Source organism: Aquarana catesbeiana, linkage group LG02, assembly GCF_042186555.1.
Source record: "Aquarana catesbeiana isolate 2022-GZ linkage group LG02, ASM4218655v1, whole genome shotgun sequence".
Lineage (NCBI taxonomy): Eukaryota > Metazoa > Chordata > Amphibia > Anura > Ranidae > Aquarana > Aquarana catesbeiana.
The window spans coordinates 590,828,657-590,847,634 of record NC_133325.1 but is presented as its reverse complement, the minus strand read 5'-3'; the positions used below and the strand labels follow the sequence as shown (position 1 = coordinate 590,847,634).

The window sequence follows — 18,978 nt, the reverse complement described above, 5'->3', positions numbered from 1 at the left end:
AGTCAGAGATTCAGATATCACAGTGAATAATAACGTCACAGCCAGAATTAAGTTTAGTAAATACAAGTCACTTACAGATTGCTATTTTGATCACATTCAAGCAGACAGATTCCAGATAATATTTAAAGATGAAGAATTCCTGAGGCTTGATGAGGCTTTTATTCATACATGTTTCAAGCTCAGCTAAACTCTTTGTCTTTTCACTGTAGAAAGTGACAGCACAAAAATACTAGTGGTATATTTTGCTGAAAATTCCTTCACTTAGTTAACAACCATCAGTTGACACAATTATCTTATGTGGAGATATAAAACAGAATTGACAAATCTGTACTGAGGTAGTCTGGCAAAGGCAGTGATAGCAAATCATACAAATTCTAGAGCAAAGCAGTGGTATTGAAAGTAACAAATAGCTCAATCTAAAGTAACAAATAACATGTTAATTCTCCAAGCTATTCTTAAAACATCTAAAAGCAAAGCAAAAGAAAAAGTGATAGAAGATAAAGAAAACTGTAAAAATCTTTATCGGTCTGTCTTTATGGACCTTGTTTGTGCACTGGTGCGCAGTCATGTTGGAACAGGAAGGGGGCGTTCCCAAACTGTTCCCACAAAGTTGGGAGCATGAAATTGTCCAAAATGTCTTGGTATGCTGACACCTTAAGAGTTCCTTTTATTGGAACTAAGGGGCCAAACCCAACCCCTGAAAAACAACCCCACACCCTAATCCCCCCTCCACCAAATGATTTGGACCAGTGCACAAAGCAAAGTCCATAAAGACATAGAAGCGAGTTTGGGGTGGAGGAACTTGACTGGCCTGCACAGAGTCCTGACCTCAACCCAATAGAACACCTTTGGGATGAATTAGAGCAGAGACTGCGAGCCAGGCCTTCTCATCCAACATCAGTGCCTGATCTCACAAATGTGCTTCTAGAAGAATGGTCAAACATTCCCATAGACACACTCCTAAACCTTGTGGACAGCCTTCCTAGAAGAGTTGAAGCTGTTATAGCTGCAAAGGGTGGGCTAACTCAATATTGAACCCTACAGACTAATGCCCCGTACACACGGTCGGACAACGATCGGACATTCCGACAACAAAATCCTAGGATTTTTTCTGACGGATGTTGGCTCAAACTTGTCTTGCATACACACGGTCACACAAAGTTGTCGGAAAATCCGATCGTTCTAAACGCAGTGACGTAAAACACGTACGTCGGGACTATAAACGGGGCAGTAGCCAATAGCTTTCATCTCTTTATTTATTCTGGGCATGCATGGCACTTTGTCCGTCGGATTTGTGTACACACGTTTGGAAATTCCGACAACGGATTTTGTTGTCAGAAAATTTTATATCCTGCTCTCAAACTTTGTGTGTCGGAAAATCCGATGGAAAATGTCCGATGGAGTCCACACACGGTCGGAATTTCGGACAACACGCTCCGATCGGACATTTTCCATCGGAAAATCCGACCGTGTGTACGGGAGATTAGACTGGGATGCCAAGTTCATGTGCGTGTAAAGGCAGATGTCCCAATACTTTTGACAGTATAGTGTATGTTGGTTTTAAATTGTAAGACCATTTTTTGTGTTGAATAACATAGGAAAGGGTTAACATATCTGGAGGTTTATTTTTTGTTGTCTGTATCTAATTGTGGAGATCTCCTTTCAATAACCATCCTAGGGATGCAACAAGAAGTCAAAGGAAATTCGCAAAATCAAAAGTAAGGGTTATTACCCCCTGAGACAGTATTCTTTAAGAACAGGACGATCTACCTTCACCTTTGTTTTGGTGACAACCTAAAAATGTAATATTTTTTGCTTACAAACTGTCTACAGTGCTGATAGAGACCATTTCCCACGCTCCAAAATTAAATAAAATTGTCTTTACGTGCATTCAAGCCGATTTCCCCCAATTTCAATTGTGTAACATTTCAAGAAGATTTAAAGCCTGTGTAGGCCTCAAGTAGGAAGTCATATTAGTTGGGTAGTCTGAAAAAGCTTTTTTTAATTCTTTGGTTTGATGGCATTTTTTCTTATTCTTATAGATTTTCTTCTTTTACTTATCTGTCTACTATTCACTTTTTTTCTGTACATCAACATCATATTGAATGAATAGTAAAATAGAAAAATATCCATCCTTTTTATATTCTTACATCAAGCAGAGCTGCAACAATGAGATGTTTCATAGTTGAGAGAAGGTATGTGTCAGGGTCAAGGAATATTAAATTAGAAATTGTTGTATCATCAACCCAGTGTTTATGAGATACAAAATGATTTAGCCTTGACTATTGAATGAGAACCTCTGTGATGTTATACTTTGTTGGACAGTAGCTACATGTAACCATTACCTCCAGTTTAACTTATTTATAATAAAACTTAAAAAAAATATGTAGCAAGTCCTCGCATGAAGTTCCCATTTATGGTCTCTGTTGATAATAAAAGCAACTATCAAGGATATACCATAAATATTATATTTGTGCTTCATGCAGCAATATTATGAAGTGCCCATTGCTATGAAGTCAGTGTTCGACCTCGTTGATACATTCCAGTCAAGAATAAAAGAAATGGAGAAGCAAAAAAGAGATGGGATTACTTGCAAGAGGGAAGACAAAACAAGGTCTTTGGAAAGTTTCCTGTCAAGGTAAATTTAATAATAATGGTTGAGCTAGGCTGAGCTTCTAAATATCAACTAAAGCACTTTTTATCAAAGTACAGGATGTATTCTACTGCTGGTACCCAACCTCAAGGGGATGGTACAAATTAAAGTTAAGGATATATTCACAGGAAGCCTTGTGGCATGCTTGTTCTAGTGTCAGCAAGGGTTTGTGGACATGTTAGTGCAATGTGTTTACTGGTTATCTTCTCTACTTATTCCCTTAAAGTGGTTGTATACCCTAATTTGTCATTTTTACCTACAGGTAGGCCTATAATAAGGCTTACCTGTAGATAAAATTAATATCTCCTAAACCTGTACGGTTTAGGAGATATTCTCTTTGCATGCAGCCGCTGACGTCAGCAGGGCATGCGCTCTGAATGCCCGGCAGTGTCTGCCGGACCTTACTGGAAAGAAGACTCCCGCGCGCATGCGCAGGAGTGACGTCATTGCAGCTGCAACCATTCACAGCACCAGAGCTGCGAACCTGTAAAAAATGCAGAGGGCAAGATGTCAGCTCCTTCGGCGTGGACCAGGCTGCAATACGGTGGCTTTGATCTAAGGTAAGTATTTCATAATGAGCAAGTATGTGGCGCATACTTGCTCATTATGCCTTTGCCTTGCAGGGTTTTTTTCTTTTTTTTTTTTTTTTTAGATGCGCGGGTATACAACCGCTTTAAGAGCTGAATGTATGAAAAACATGTATGACAGCAGTATGCAGTATACATCATAATTTGCAACTACTGTTTTAGCCGTAGAGTAGATTAGTAAAAAAGCTGCAAAAAAGCCCTTACTGACCTCTTTAATTGCAGGTGCTGTGAAGTAACTCATCCTCAAAGTTTCCAACCAAAACAGTTTCACTTTCAGTTTCTCTCAGTAGCTGGTTTTGCTCCCCCTCCTAGCAGAGAGTTGGCACTGGAAGGAAGAGAGGTAAGATTCCTGGTGCTGCATATCCACGGAGTCCTATGGTGGTATGAGAAAGACAACCTGGATGTGCGGCACCAGGTATCTTTGCGCTCTTCCTTCCAGTGACTACAGGAGCTGGGACGAGCTCTATCCCTTGCTGGCACTCCTACAGTGGTTGCAACATTACCCACACCACTCCCTATAGCGATCGAACCTGAGTGGCACACCAAACTGTGGGTCACAGTGAGTTGGCAGCCAGTCAGCCTTCCAATCTCTAATTTAAACAAAGAGCAAGTGAATTGGAAGAGGGGGAGAATGGAGACCCCACCTGGAAGAATGTAGTGCTACTGCTGTGAATTTTGAGGATGAATTGCTCCACAGCACCTACAGCTACAAAGATCAGTGAGAACGTATTTTAAAGCTTATTTATTGCTAGTTAAAAACTTACATATTTGAATGTCCACAGCTTGGTTGTAAAATGTTCTCCTTCCTTGAAGTAAAAATACAGAGACTGGTGCTCTGTCTTCTAATCACTTAGTAAGCAGAGAAAATGAGAAGACAGGTGTCAGAAGCCCTTTTAAAGCTGGCATTCTAGTTCTATTCTACCAACACAGATTTCATGACTCTGGTAAAAATGAATTATCTTTTCAACACTGCCTCACAAAGTTAACCAGTATAAAAATATATAAAAATAAAGATGTAGTGGGTCATGAAAGAGATCTGTCAGGTCAACTTCAGAATCAATGGATACTGGAATAGGGAGCAAGATTCATTTGTTTTCATTGGTGATGGAGGTATTGTATTGGTTGCCTTGTAACCTGAGATGGTTAAAGGAACACTCTGATCAAAAGTAGAAAGAAAACCCTAAAATGCAAATAGCAAATAATCTACTCAGGAATATTCCCCCATACTTTGCGGTAGTGCACCAGGCCTTCTCATGCTCAACTTCTATTTGTTGCCAGCATTCTGGTACAGTATTTGGAAACTCCAAACCTCTTCCTAATTGAAGCAAAAGTGTAGTCAAATCTAAAGTGGATGTAAACCCAATGTCATCCTTTCTAAACTACTGCCATAGGGGTTATCTATAAGGATATACATGCCTCCTGCATGTATCTTTACCTGTCAAATGTCTCCCCTCTGTCTGTTATGAGAGCCGAAAAACTGCATATTCTGTGGGTGGGTCTGTTGTCTGGAGCTCGGTGGGTGGAGTTGTGATGTCAGTAGACTCCCCGCCCACCTCTACACTCCTCTTGTCAATATGCATTTTCTCCTGTGTATTTCTTACACTGAACTTCTGCTATGATCTCTAACATCCAGTGAAAAGACAGGAAAGTAACCACATGACTTCAGCATGCCAAATCATGCTAAGGTGTGGAACAGCCAATCCTTGCCGAGCTGCTGAAGAAAGGAGTGGGGGTGGGAATTAAAAAATAATGCATGTCTCTTAGGCTAGTGCATGAGATATGTAAATCACCTGTCACTCACAGCAAGGGGGAGGATTTGACAAAGTTTTTCTCTGTTTGTCAAGTTTTATCTCACTGAACAATAAAAGAGGATTGCTTAGAGCTGGATTAACTCTTTGTGGCAAGACTGGGCTCAAATGATAGGAAATCTTATACTCTACATTATGACATAAAAAAAAAAAAAATTTGTGTTTACATCCACTTTAAGTCTGCCGCAGAAGATAAGAGGGATCACATACAACAGAGGGGCAAAGGAAGCCAGTGGGCGATGTCACCAGGGCTCAATGAATTTAGTCCCATTGTCGAATGCTCCCTAAAACAGGGTAGCAGCTGCTTCTGGATCACGTGACCACACTCAAGCAGAATAAAAAGAAGGTATTTATACTGCTCTCTTTTATAAATGGTATGCAGCATAGGTAGGAGAAGGGGTGAAGGCAACATTTTTAGGCAGACATATCAGATCAAGTGTCATTAAAGTGGTTCTAAAGTCTAAAAGCATTCTATGCATTAAGGTAAAACACCTTCCACCTCCATACACTCCACACTACTTACCTGCATATAATACCTATCACCATACACTCCGCACTCCTCTTCTGCTCATAATACCCACCACCATACACTCCACACTCCTTACCTCCACATAATACCCACCACCATATACTCCACACTCCTCTCCCTGCACATACTACCCATCTCCATACCCCTCTTCCTGCATATAGTACCCACCTCCATACACACCGCACTCCTCTCCTGCACATACTACCCACCAGGCCCGGACTGGGACAAAAAATAGGCCCAGGCATTTTAGACTGGGCAGCCTTTTTTTTCAAAATGGGATCAGTGGCAGTACTGGGAGAAATGGAATGAGTGGTAGTTCTGGTGGGGGGATGGGATCAGTGGCAGTGCTGGGTGGGATGGAATGAGTGGCAGTGCTGGGAGAATGGAATGAGTGACAGTGCTGAGATGGGGGATTGGATGGGATCAGTGGCAGTGTGGAGGGAGGGTGGGATCAGTGGCAGTGATGGGGGATGGGATGAGTGGCAGTGCTTGGGGGGGGGGGTGGGATGAGTGGCAGTACCAGTGGATAGTTGGGATGAGTGGCCATGCTGGGGCTTGGGATGAGTGGCAGTGCTGGTGGGGTGATGGGATTAGTGGCAGTCCTGGGGGTGGAATCAGTGGCAGAGTGGGGGGAAGGGGTCAGTGGCAGTGCTGGTGGAGGGAAGGAATTAGTGGCAGTACTGGGGGGAGGGATCAGTGGCAGTCCGGGGGGGATTAGATCAGTGGCAGTGCGGGGATGAGATCGGTGGCAGTGCGGGTGGAGATGGGATCACTGGCAGTGCGGGGATAGGATCAGTGGCAGTGGCAGGGTGGGGTGAATAGGATCACTGGCAGTGCGGGGTGGATAGGATCAGTGGCAGTGCTGGGGGGGGCTGATAGGAATGCATATGCTCACCTTTTCTCCATAGACCCTTACAAGTAGATGGATTTTGTATTAGAAGAAAAGGTCAGGAAAGCACTGTACATTGCCCGCTGGCTCAGGGGAAATCAGGAGTTCTGCCCAAACAATTTAGGTGCTCTTGATTAAGGTCATCTGCTCTGATAACTATAATTGCAGGCAGTGGTACTTACTTTGTCTCCAGCCCTATGGTGTCTGTGGTAGCAGTGACACCTATGCTGAGATCAGGCGATGGGGTCTCCTCCAGTCTCTCTTACTTCAGTCAGCCGACCTCTAGTCTCCACCCCCCAGCCATGCTGTGAACTAAATGGGTGGCCGTGAAGAGGCTGAGTGAGCGGCACAGGCTCAAGGGACATCCCAGCAGGGTGGCCGTGGCTTTAAGAAACATCCCAGCTGGGCAGCCGCGGGCTCAAGAAACATCCCATCTGAAGGAACATCCCAGCTGGGCGGCCGCAGGCTACACGCGCCACTTTTTTTTTTCTGTGCCTAGAGCCCACTATTTATCTTGCACATGGGCCCACTCATTTCATGATACGCTCCTGGTAGCAATTATATGTTCATGCGGTATACAATGCACACTATCAGGAATAACATAGATAGACACCTTCTTTGTTCTTTAATGTTTTCTCCTAATAAGGCCACATCAAGATGTGTCTACAAGAACCTCCTCCATGTCTTTATATGACCAGACGTCTGGGCCATTTTTAAGTCAGGGCAAAAGGGGCAGCTGCCCTGGGCCCCATCATTGTTGTGGGGCCCAATGCAGCTGCCTTACACTTGCCAACTATCCCAGTTTAAATTCCCTTTTCCCTTGAAAGTTTTAGTCCTGTGCTGTGTCCTGGTATCTCAGTGTGAACTTCTGTTACTAATAGTGCCCAGCTCTGCCCAATTGCAGTGTACAGATGACTCACCTGCAGACCCTGTGTTTACATGTAAATAACCTGCATTAATATGTAAACAGCCACGGATCGGCTGCATTGATATGTGAATAGAGGCGGCATTCATATGTACATCGTGCCCCCCTGAGGTCATATCCACCAGCACTGCTGAATGCTGCCCACTTGGGAGGTAAAGGGGCATGCTTGAAAGTTCTGCCTACAACTGTGGCCATTGAGCCTAACATCAGCCTGTTCTGTTAAAGGTAAGCAAATTGGAGGTGGAACCCTTTTTCAAAATAACATGGTGCCACGGCACCGTGAATTTTTGGTGTATGTGAATATGTACATCTTAGTAGATGCATGAGGGTGTCAAACAATTAATAGCACTGCTGTGTATCTGATAAAGAGCAGCACGTTTCTGTTGTGTCAGGAAAGCAATTTTGCATGCGTTCCCAACACACAAATGTGAACGCAGGCTAAATGTTTCGGTTACATTGGCGGTCAGTGTAAATCTTTTCATTACATTGGGGCTTGGTGTACAATCCTTTCATTCACACTAGTGGCCAGTGTGAATCCCCACTTACATTGGGGCTTACTGTGAATGCTCCTATTACATTAGTGGTCAGTGTAACTCCCCATTACATTGGTGGCCAGTGTAAAAATTCCTCTTTATATTGGTAATTGGTAAAAAAAAATTCCAAACTTGCATTTGTGGTCAGTTTCGAATCCTACATTGGTGGTCCATGTAGAAGCCCCTTTTAAATTGGTGGTGAGTGTAAATCCCCCATTACATTGGTGGCCAGTGTAGAAATGCCCCTTTATTGGTTCTTGATGTAAATTCTTTCCTTACATTGGGGATCAGTGTACATTTCCCTTTACATTGGTGGTAAGTGCAGAATTGCCCTTACACTGGTGGTCAGTGTAAATCCCCCCTAACATTGGTGGTCAGTATAGAATTGTCAACTTACATGAAGGTCATTGCATATTCCCTCTTATGCCCCGTACACACGGTCAGATTTTCCGACGGAAAATGTGTGATAGGACCTTGTTGTCGGAAATTCCGACCGTGTGTAGGCTCCATCAGATTTTCCGACACACAAAGTTTGAGAGCAGGATATAAAATTTTCCAACAACAAAATCCGTTGTCGGAAATTCTGATGGTGTGTACACAAATACGACGGACAAAGTGCCACGCATGCTCAGAATAAATAAAGAGATGAAAGCTATTGGCCGCTGCCCCGTTTATAGTCCCGACGTACGTGTTTTACGTCACCGCGTTCAGAACGATCGGATTTTCCGACAACTTTGTGTGACCGCGTGTATGCAAGATAAGTTTGAGCCAACATCCGTCGGAAAAAATCCTAGGATTTTGTTGTCGGTATGTCCGAACAAAGTCCGACCGTGTGTACGGGGCATTACACTGGTGGTTGGTGTATATGCTCCTATTACACTGGTGTCATTGTAGAAATCCCTCTTTATATTGGTGGGTGGTGTAAAATCCCCTGTTACATGGTGGTCAATGCAAATTCCCGCTCACATTGGTGGTCAGTCTAAATCCCCTCTCACATTGGTGGTCATTGTAAACCCCCCACTATTTACTTGCCAAAGATTTCCAGCTTTGCTTTACATGATTTAGAATTTGCCACAGTGTACGGCCTCCTAACTAATCCCATCCCCTCACCACTGATCCCATCAAACCCCCAGCATTGCCACTGATCACACCCCCCCAGCATTGCCACTGATCTCAGGTGTCCTATAATCCCTAGGAGTTTTCTGTTTATTGATGGGTCCTCTCACCTCCCCAGTCCACGGGGGGGGGGGGGGCAGTCAGTGAGGAGATGCTGTGCTATAACCTTTAGCAACCAATCAGTAAGCATTAATGATGTGCACTAATCTCTTGCAACCAATCATTAAGCAGTAAGGATATGCAGTACCTCTAGCAACCAATCGGTGGGCAGTTATAATGTACAGTAACCTCTAGCAACCAATTAGTGAGCGGTAAGGATGTTCAGTAACCTTTAGCAACCAAGCAGTGAGCAGTATTGATGTACAGTAATCTCTAGCAACCAATCAACAAGCAGATGTCATGTGCTATAACCTCTAGAAAATAATCAGTGAGCCATAATGTGCTGTAACCTCTAGCAGCCAGATCAGTGAGTGGTAATGATATGCTGTAACATTACCACTATATCTGTGATACACCGGTGTAGAGCAAAATTGCATGGAGGGGGCCCCCAAGAAAATGTTTGCCCAGGGTCCAATCAATATTAAAGATGGCCCTGCCAGAGGTAATACCATGTTCTTCTGTTTGGTATGGTTGGGTGAGTTGGACCTCTCTGCACGTTTCTTCTGTGTCTCTCCCTTTTTCTCCTCTGCAGGTGCTTCCGCATTTTTTCCTGATGCTGCTGTAAGCTTCCATGAGTAGGGATGAGCTTCGAGTTCGAGTCGAACATCGCCTGTTCGACAGTTCTCCGAACAGCAAACAATTTGGGGTGTTTGCGGCAAATTAGAAAGCCGCGAAACACCCTTTAAAAGTCTATGGGAGAAATCAAAAGTGCTAATTTTAAAGGCTTATATGCATGGTATTGTCATAAAAAGTGTTTGGGGACCCGGGTCTTGCCCCAGGGGACATGTATCAATACGAAAAAAGTTTTAAAAACGGCCATTTTTTTCAAGAGCAGTGATTTTAATAATGCTTAAAGTGAAACAATAAAAGTATAATATTCCTTTAAATTTCGTACCTAGGGGGTGTCTATAGTATGCCTGTAAAGGGGCGCATGTTTCCCGTGTTGAGAACAGTCTGACAGCAAAATGACATTTCAAAGGAAAAAAAGTCATTTAAAACTACTTGTGGCTATTAATGAATTGCCAGTCCGACAATACACATAAAAGTTCATTGATAAAAATGGCATGGGAATTCCCCACAGGGGAACCCCGAACCAAAATTAAAAAAAAAAAAATGACATGGGGGGGTCTCCCTAAATTCCATACCAGGCCCTTCAGGTCTGGTATGGATATTAAAGGGAACCCCGGCCAAATTTTTTTTTAAAAAATGGCGTGGGGTCCCCTTCAAAATCTATACCAGACCTATGTATTTTAAGGGGAACCCCGTGCCAAAATTTAAAAAAAAATGGTGTGGGGTCCCCCCCAAAAATCCATACCGGACCCTTATCGGAGCATGCAACCTGGCAGGCTGCAGGAAAAGAGGGGGGGCGAGAGAGCGCCTCCCCTGATCCATACCAGGCCACATGCCCTCAACATTGGGAGGGTGCTTTGGGGTAGCCCCCCAAAACACCTTGTCCCCATGTTGATGAGGAAAAGGGCCTCATCCCCACAACCCTTGCCCGGGGGTTGTGGGGGTCTGCGGGTGGGGTAGCCCCCCAAAACACCTTGTCCCCATGTTGATGGGGACAAGGGCCTCATCCCCACAACCCTTGCCCGGTGGTTGTAGGGGTCTGCAGGCGGGGGGCTTATCAGAAAAAAAGTGTCAAAAATGTTAAAAATGACAAGAGACAGTTTTTGACAATTCCTTTATTTAAATGCTTCTTCTTTCTTCTATCTTCTATCTTCCTTTGGTTTCTTCCTCCATCTTCTTCTTCTTCTGGTTCTTCTGGTTCTTCCTCCGGTGTTTTCGTCTGGCATCTTCCTCTGCGGCGTCTTCTTCCCTTCTTCCTCTCGGGCCGCTCCACATCCATCATGATGGGAGGCTCCCGCTGTGTGACGCTTCTCGTCTTCTGACGGTTCTTAAATAACAGAGGGTGGGGCCACCCGGTGACCCCGCCCCCTCTGACGCACGGGAACTTGATGGGGACTTCCCTGTGGCATTCCCCGTGACGTCAGAGGGGGTGGGGTCACCGGGTGGTCCCAACCTCCGTTATTTAAGAACCGTCAGAAGACAAGAAGCATCACACAGCGGGAGACTCCCATCATGGTGGATGCGGAACGGCCCGAGAAGAAGAGGGGAAGAAGACGCCGCGGAGGAAGATGCCGGACGAGAACACCGGAGGAAGAACCAGAAAAAGAAGATGGAGGAAGAAACCGATGGAAGAAAGAAGATAGAAGAAAGCAGAAGCATTTAAATAAAGGAATTGTCAAAAACTGTCATTTGACAACTGTCATTGTCATTTTTAACATTTTTGACACTTTTTTTGTGAAATGGTAGGGGTACTTTTGTACCCCTTACCATTTCACACAGGGGGGAGGGCCGGGATCTGGGGGTCCCCTTGTTAAAGGGGCTTCCAGATTCCGATAAGCCCTCCGCCTGCAGACCCCCACAACTACCGAGCAAGGGTTGTGGGGATGAGGCCCCTCCCAATGTTGAGGGCATGTGGCCTGGTACAGTTCGGGAGGGCGCTCTCTCGTCCCCCCTCTTTTCCTGCAGCCTGCCAGGTTGTGTGCTCGGATAAGGGTCTGGATTTTTGGGGGGACCCCACGCCATTTTTAAAAAAAATTTTGGCCGGGGTTCCCCTTAATATCCATACCAGACCTGAAGGGCCTGGTATGGAATTTAGGGGGACCCCCCACGTCATGTTTTTTTTTAAATTTTGGTTCGGGGTTCCCCTGTGGGGAATTCTCATGCCGTTTTTATCAATGAACTTTTATGTGTATTGTCGGACCGGCAATTCATTAATAGCTGCGAGTAGTTTTAAATGACTTTTTTTCCTTTGAAATGTAATTTTGCTGTCAGACTGTTCTCAACACGGGAAACATGCGCCCCTTTACAGGCATACTATAGACACCCCCCAGGTGCAAAATTTAAAGGAATATTACACTTTTATTGTTTCACTTTAAGCATTATTAAAATCACTGCTCCTGAAAAAACGGCCGTTTTTAAAACTTTTTTTTGCATTGATCCATGTCCCCTGGGGCAGGACCCGGGTCCCCAAACACTTTTTATGACAATAACTTGCATATAAGCCTTGAAAATTAGCACTTTTGATTATTCATGTTCGTGTCCCATAGACTTAGTTACTGACCCTGCATGTCGTATTAGAACAAAGTTTTGCTGTGACTCCTGACCTTAGTTCAGCTCTGAGTCTTGGCTTTGATACTTGTCTCCAGGAAGCCTTGGAAACAACCTCTGGCATGACTCCTGACTACCATATGCTTTTGCATTGGTAGACAGCATCTGGCTCCTTTGACTCGCACTTGAATTTAGATTACTTTCAGGTTTTAACTATTTGCTGCTATGTGGACCATTTGATTACACCTAGGCCTATGCTGCTTCTGTCCAGAACCTAGGTCCTAAGGGCACCCAAGTAAAATACCATGCACATAAAGCATATCCTAATGGATGTTAGGAAAAATATTTCTCAGCAATGATCCAACCATAAATTAGTACAATATGTGTTGTAGTTAGTGCATGTTGGTTTTTATACATAGTTTACAGTTCTTTTATCATTTACAGCATGAATGTGTATTTAGATTTAGGTGTACATGTAAATACACACACAAACATACATATATGTATAGTCGAACTCTAATATTTAAATAGATCATTGTTTTTCTCCAGAGTGTTATTCCACACAAGAGTTTATTAGATGTTTTTCTCTGTAATCATCTGGATTAATTTTACATAGTAATCATCCAAGGAAATACAGTGATTGGTAACAGATGAACAAATCATTGCTTACATGATTAAAATATTGCCAAACTGGGTTGATCTTTTTCTGTCTCCTTTATCTTTACAGCCACAGATGGATCCGTTTACCTTTCCCGAGGTTTTAGAGTATCATTAAACCCAGAACAAAAAACAAACAAAAAAAAAAAAACATATTCATTACCTTTAGTATTAATTATCTGTGTCACTTGAAATGACAGAATCACACAACATATCCACAAAATATTTGTGAAGTTTTCTTTGCTCTAGCTGCCATTATGAGGGTGGTGCATTCAGTATGTGCTAGTAATTTTAAAGCTGAAGTTGGGTATTTTTTTGCATAGTTACATATATATATATATATATATATATATATATATATATATATATATATATATATATATATATATATATATATATATATATATATATATATATACATATATGTTGGTATGTGCCATAACTGGTCAATTCATATGGAAGCTGAAAATTACTATAGTAGGCATCGCTACTGCAGTGATCGAGCTAGCTTCTGGGTCCCATGGTGAAGCAACTGCCCTGGGCATTGTGAGCACAGGAGAACGCTTGCACAGCACGGGTGCCATTCAAGGAACATTTTGCATTTTCTCAATGAATGCAAGCCATTCTCTGATTGGAAAGGTAGAGCAGTGACATCATTACCACCGCAAAGGTTATTTTAAAGGGACCTACCACCAGAAAAGTGTTGTTAAGTCTTTTTATAATCTTTATTGTATTCCCCAGTAGGAGTCTTGATTTCAGTTCAAGAAAGGAAGGGAGAAAATGAAGGAAATCCAGCCAGACCCCAAACCACTGATGTGGACATTTCACTATACGCTGCATGTAATCCATGTCACCTTCAGCCTTTTGGTATAATGCATCTAAGTACGACCCTGTTTCCCATATCGTCCCAAGTAACACAGACATGACCACCATTCTTACATCCTTAGCTCCACAGCTCAACTGTCTGTCCTCACGAGCACAGGCACTTTGTTTTTATTTATCGGCAACAAAAGGAATGACAAACAGGAAGTCATGGCCCCAACAGCCAATCACTTCCTCCATGCTATATGACATAACAGGAAATGACAACACAGGAAATGACAACACAAGAAATGACAACAGTAAAGAGGAGGGCATCCACAGGAGTGGGGGGGGGAGTGCACATGTCCCACCCACTTGAGGCATGTACACTGACCCCCTCCCAGCCACATGCATGCACATCCACCATCTTCCTCAGCATGGAGCCTATTCAATACTGCTCAGAGTAATCAGTATCTAGTAAGATCATTCTACTTGTTCTTACAGGCTTGAGAAGATCTGCGGGGACATTGCTACTGCTGTTGTCAATATACGGTACGAGTATACCAACAAGGCAGATATCAATGTCCTCTAATAAAAGCAGATATGTATCCAAAAGGGATAGCATAGCCACAACAGAGATATAATTTGTTTCTCTCGTTGTACGGACTTCGCTTCTCTAATGTGCATAGACATTTGAAGGCAAGAAGCCCAGCGCATTGCGCTTCATACTTACAAACCGGCAAACGCCCACACACACACACACAGAGAACACATCTCCAAGCCCATGAGAAGGTTTTCATACTGACGGTTTTACTGCTGGTCCCGATTCAACCCAAGTGCGCTCTGCTAAATGAGACACAGGGAGACAGATGACAATCTAAAAAACACAAATCCTAGAATAAAATGTCCACATGAATCCATATAATTAAATTTCCATACTTCCACACTGCTGAAACTTTGGTTGCGGTGGAGGATTCATCTCTTATCTATTTAAATCATCTATTTACACCTGGTTTATGGATTCTGATCACGAATAGCTCTTTACTGAAGAACAGTTTCATTTCTGATAAACTTTATATATATTGTGATTTTGTTGGTATCAACAATATTACCTTGATGAATTTTATATCATTATCACTGCTGATTATTAATTTCATCGATTCACCAATTACTTAGCTTTTGATATATTCCTTAGCGCTGCTACATTTTTTTTCCCATTATATCTGTGTGTGTATCTCACTCAATAGCGCGGTATATTTTTTTCCTACTTACCACTTTAGAAGTATCTATGCTGGTTAATTTAATTTTGAACTGGCCCACATCATGGGTGTGAGGGATATAGCCACAATGCAGGATAACCAATTTTTCACACAAACAAATTAAAGCCCACTCTAATGAAAATTGGAACCTCTGCTTCTCTTTCAAATGAAATCCTGCCTAGTGTCATTCAACCCACTGCCTGTGAACCCAGGGCTCCAATGACATGCCCCCTGGGAGCGCAGCAGCAGGCCACCCTGAGCTCACAGGGGAATAATGCAGAAAACAGTGTTTATCATTATGTGGTACCTTTCCCTGCAACATAGAGGTTTGCCCACCAATGCTGCAGGGAGAAGTCCCCGGAATGTGATGTGAACAGACCAAAGATGGTCTCAAAAAAGGTATGAATACAAAAATATTAAAAAATTAATCCAAAGGGTCTAATCTGTCCAGCCATGCTTATGATTCATACTGTCCTGACACTCTGGGTACCCAGGATAACATTATCACTATTTACTATAGGAGATTTGCAGTTTTCTGTATTGTCTTCCTGTCACTTGGACCATTAAAGCGCATCTCCAGTCCCCTGTGCTCTTATCAACTGTTTTTTTTTTTTCCAAAACACTCTCCCTCCAGCTTCCACTGGCATAAAACATATTACATTGTCAGCATTGGTAATGTAGTAAAGACTTGCAGGTGTACATATTTGATCTGTGCCGTGCAGAGTATTGTGGGAAGTTAATATAATAAGAATGGTTAGGAAACAGGCCTCTGGTATTTTTAATGACTACATACTTTATATATTTGCCTAGAGTTTAGTGTATATAAAAAAAGGTGCAGAAATGGATATAGCAGTTAGTATGTTTTCAACCTCCGCCCTCCAGATTGAATATCTAAAAAAAAACACATCTGTCACTGGACTATGAAAACAATATACAGTACCTTCACTTATTGAGGCTGATTTACTAAAGGCAAATAGACATTTTGCAAGTGCAATATCTCCGGAGCTTGGTAAATGAGGGGAAGCTTCACTTTGCAATGAATACCCAATTCCGTGCAAGGAATATAAAAAAAACTGCATTTTTGCTTGGACATGATTGGATGGTGGAAGTCAGCAGAGCTTTCTCTAATTTACCAAGCTCTGGAGAAACTGTATTTGCAAATTGCACAATCTATTTGCCTTTAGTAAATCAACCCCAATGTGTTCTTATGTGTGTAGCTTCACCCTGCAAGTCATCCACTTTCAATCCCCTTAATTTTCCTAATCCTGAATCTGAAACTGGAAACTGTTCTATACAAGATCATTTTTATTGAAAAACCAACTAGACAGTCCTTTGAAAAAAGGGCAGACTTACATGTGTTGTTGCTTAGTCTGCACTTATGCTATATAGGAATACTATAAAGGTGTAGCCGTACATTAAATGCCTTAAATGTAGAAGGGAAACATGATGTGTGTGTAGCACTATTCTTCTCTCTCTGCGGCTACTGAGGTATGATGGTGTCACCTGTATAGTATTTAGGAGCAGAGTCTTCATAATCTGTGTGATCAGGACAGGGTCTTTAACAAGCACAGTGCCTCTACTTAATTGGGGCTTGTGAATAGTGAAATCCCAATTGAGAAATATATCTCCACATAGACAGTAATCCACACAGCATTGTATTTGAAAGTCCATGTATTGAAGAAATAACATTCAGTGAACCATCCAACATAAGGTATTTTCCAAACGGGAACATGAAATCATTAACAGTCTCTATGTATGTCTCAGTGAGGTGAATCTGCAGCACTTACAGTCTGTTCTCTTAGCAGGAACTCACTGTTCTCTCTCTCTGTCACATGTCTCTCTCTCCACCCACTTACCCACAAAACCCCTTGCCATCTGCTCTTCTTGATGACCTCATCATTGGTGAGAGAGAGAGCAAAGCAACCATATTGGAAAAGGGCGAACAAACACTGCATAACAAGAATATACACTTGGTAAATGGGCAAAGAAATAATCACATCACTACATGTGCATGTGTTTATATAAAAAGAAGTGGTTATATAGATTGTACATTATACAAGCTGTGGGTGGGCAGTTGGTGGCCTAGAAGAAGTTCATCAGACACTGAGTTCCTATTATCCCAAGGGTTGAGGTTATTTCTGGTTGCTATCAGCCCGGTAAAGTCACATGTAATAAGCATGCCAGCATTTTGAGTTCAAAGACCCTCTTGGATTGGTTTACTAAAACTCGAGAGTGCAAAATACAGCTGTATGTGGTAGCCAATCAGCTTCTAACTTCAGCTTGTTCAATTAAGCTTTGACAAAAAAAAATGGAAGTTGATTGGTTTCTATCCAGAGCTGCACCAGATTTTTTTTTTAGGCAATCAACCCATCTGGCATGTATAATACTAGAGGATTGCTGGGTGTCTGAGAGTCACAGGCACCACATCCCTTGATAACCTACATAGAACAAGAGAGCGGGATTTTAAAGGTGCCAACACAAGTTCATATAAAAATATAAAAAATTTATTTTAAACATTTAAAATGGTAAACATTTCATATATAAAACCATCATAGAGCATCCATGAAACTACAGTAAAGGTGCAGTAACTTCAGCTCAACATGTTTAGCCAAACAATGGCTTTTTCAGGGCAGAAACCAATGCTGCTCACAAGCCTAGAAGCACATAGGTCCCGTTGAGCCACAACAGAGACCGGGTAAAAAATTGATGTTTAATTGACACAAAAGGGGGCAAGCACAGTGGCAGACCATATAGGTGCCAGTATATGGAGCAAGGCCAGCGAATCATTTTCACCCTCCTACCCCACCTAGTGGCGCCCTGGGTATCCGTACGGTGACCCATCCCCACCAGAAACTACCATTTGTTTAGGTGTATGCCATATAGTGGAAAAAACAGAAAAAAGATTTTAATTATTTTTATAAGAAAACAGAAAATAATAAAATGACTAAATAGGCATTGGGCATTTGACCCCAAGAAGACCTTTACAATTAAACCAGAGTCAGAACATTTTTTAATTACACTAAAGAATAATTAAACAAGCCATTTAAAACCTGGCCAGATATTCTATTTGAAAAAATATTATTGTATCATTTATAAAAAGGGCTTGATGCTCACAGAAAAACAGGGCTTGAAGCTAACAGAAATCCAATGCAAAACATTTTTGTATAGATATAAAAAACATTACAAATATATTTTTTCACTTTTTTTTATAAGTGATCACATTCTCTCTGTTCTCAGCTGTATAATAGCTGAGGGGGGAAGCAGCAGCACACTGAGCTTCACAATAAATGGCTGTGCAGCAGGGGCATGTCAGGACAAGTCTGATCATTGGAGGAGAGTATACTGAGTTCCCAGCATAGCTAGAGAACTAACCACGGTGTGCTCTCCTGCTTAGTGTGGTCAGTTTTTAATAGAAAAGCAAGGAGACTAGCAGGAACATCAGGGATTTCACACAAAGGAAGCAATATAAAGAGAACAGGATACTTTCTTGTACACGGTAGAGCAGCCACATATCAGGAATATGAACTGTTGGGGTAACAAACACTTTAAGGGCCTGTTCACACTACTGTGTTGCATTTACACGCATATGCGGTACAATTAATTTTGAACGGCACCTCAATGCACCTTTACATTGTACGTGGATCACAGAATTCCACTGGCAAAAAAGCTGACTGACCCTTTTTTTGATGCGTTAGGCAACCCATTCAAAGTAATCACTTCACGCAAAACGATGTACCCGTACTTTGGTACTTTGATGCTAAATACCGGGGTTATGGCAGCAGCTAGCTGCCATAACCCCGGTATTTTCAGGAACGCCGTGCGTTTCTCTTTTGAGATAAAAGTGGTCTCTGCAGTGGATTTGCCGCAAGATCACTTTTACCGGCGTCGGGAGAGGTGCCCATCCCCCTCCCGCCGTGCTCCATCCCCCTCGCGCCAGTAGCGGCG

At 42.5% G+C, this 18,978-nt stretch overlaps 1 protein-coding gene across 1 annotated transcript in view; it reads left to right on the top strand.

Moving 5' to 3' along the window:
- CCDC80 (coiled-coil domain containing 80) overlaps positions 1 to 18,978 on the top strand; it is a 218,158-nt gene that overhangs the window by 123,282 nt on the left and 75,898 nt on the right. The window contains exon 5 of the mRNA XM_073616268.1: positions 2,487 to 2,638. Coding sequence (XP_073472369.1) covers positions 2,487 to 2,638 — 152 coding nt within the window. The remainder of the gene's footprint in view (positions 1 to 2,486; positions 2,639 to 18,978) is intronic.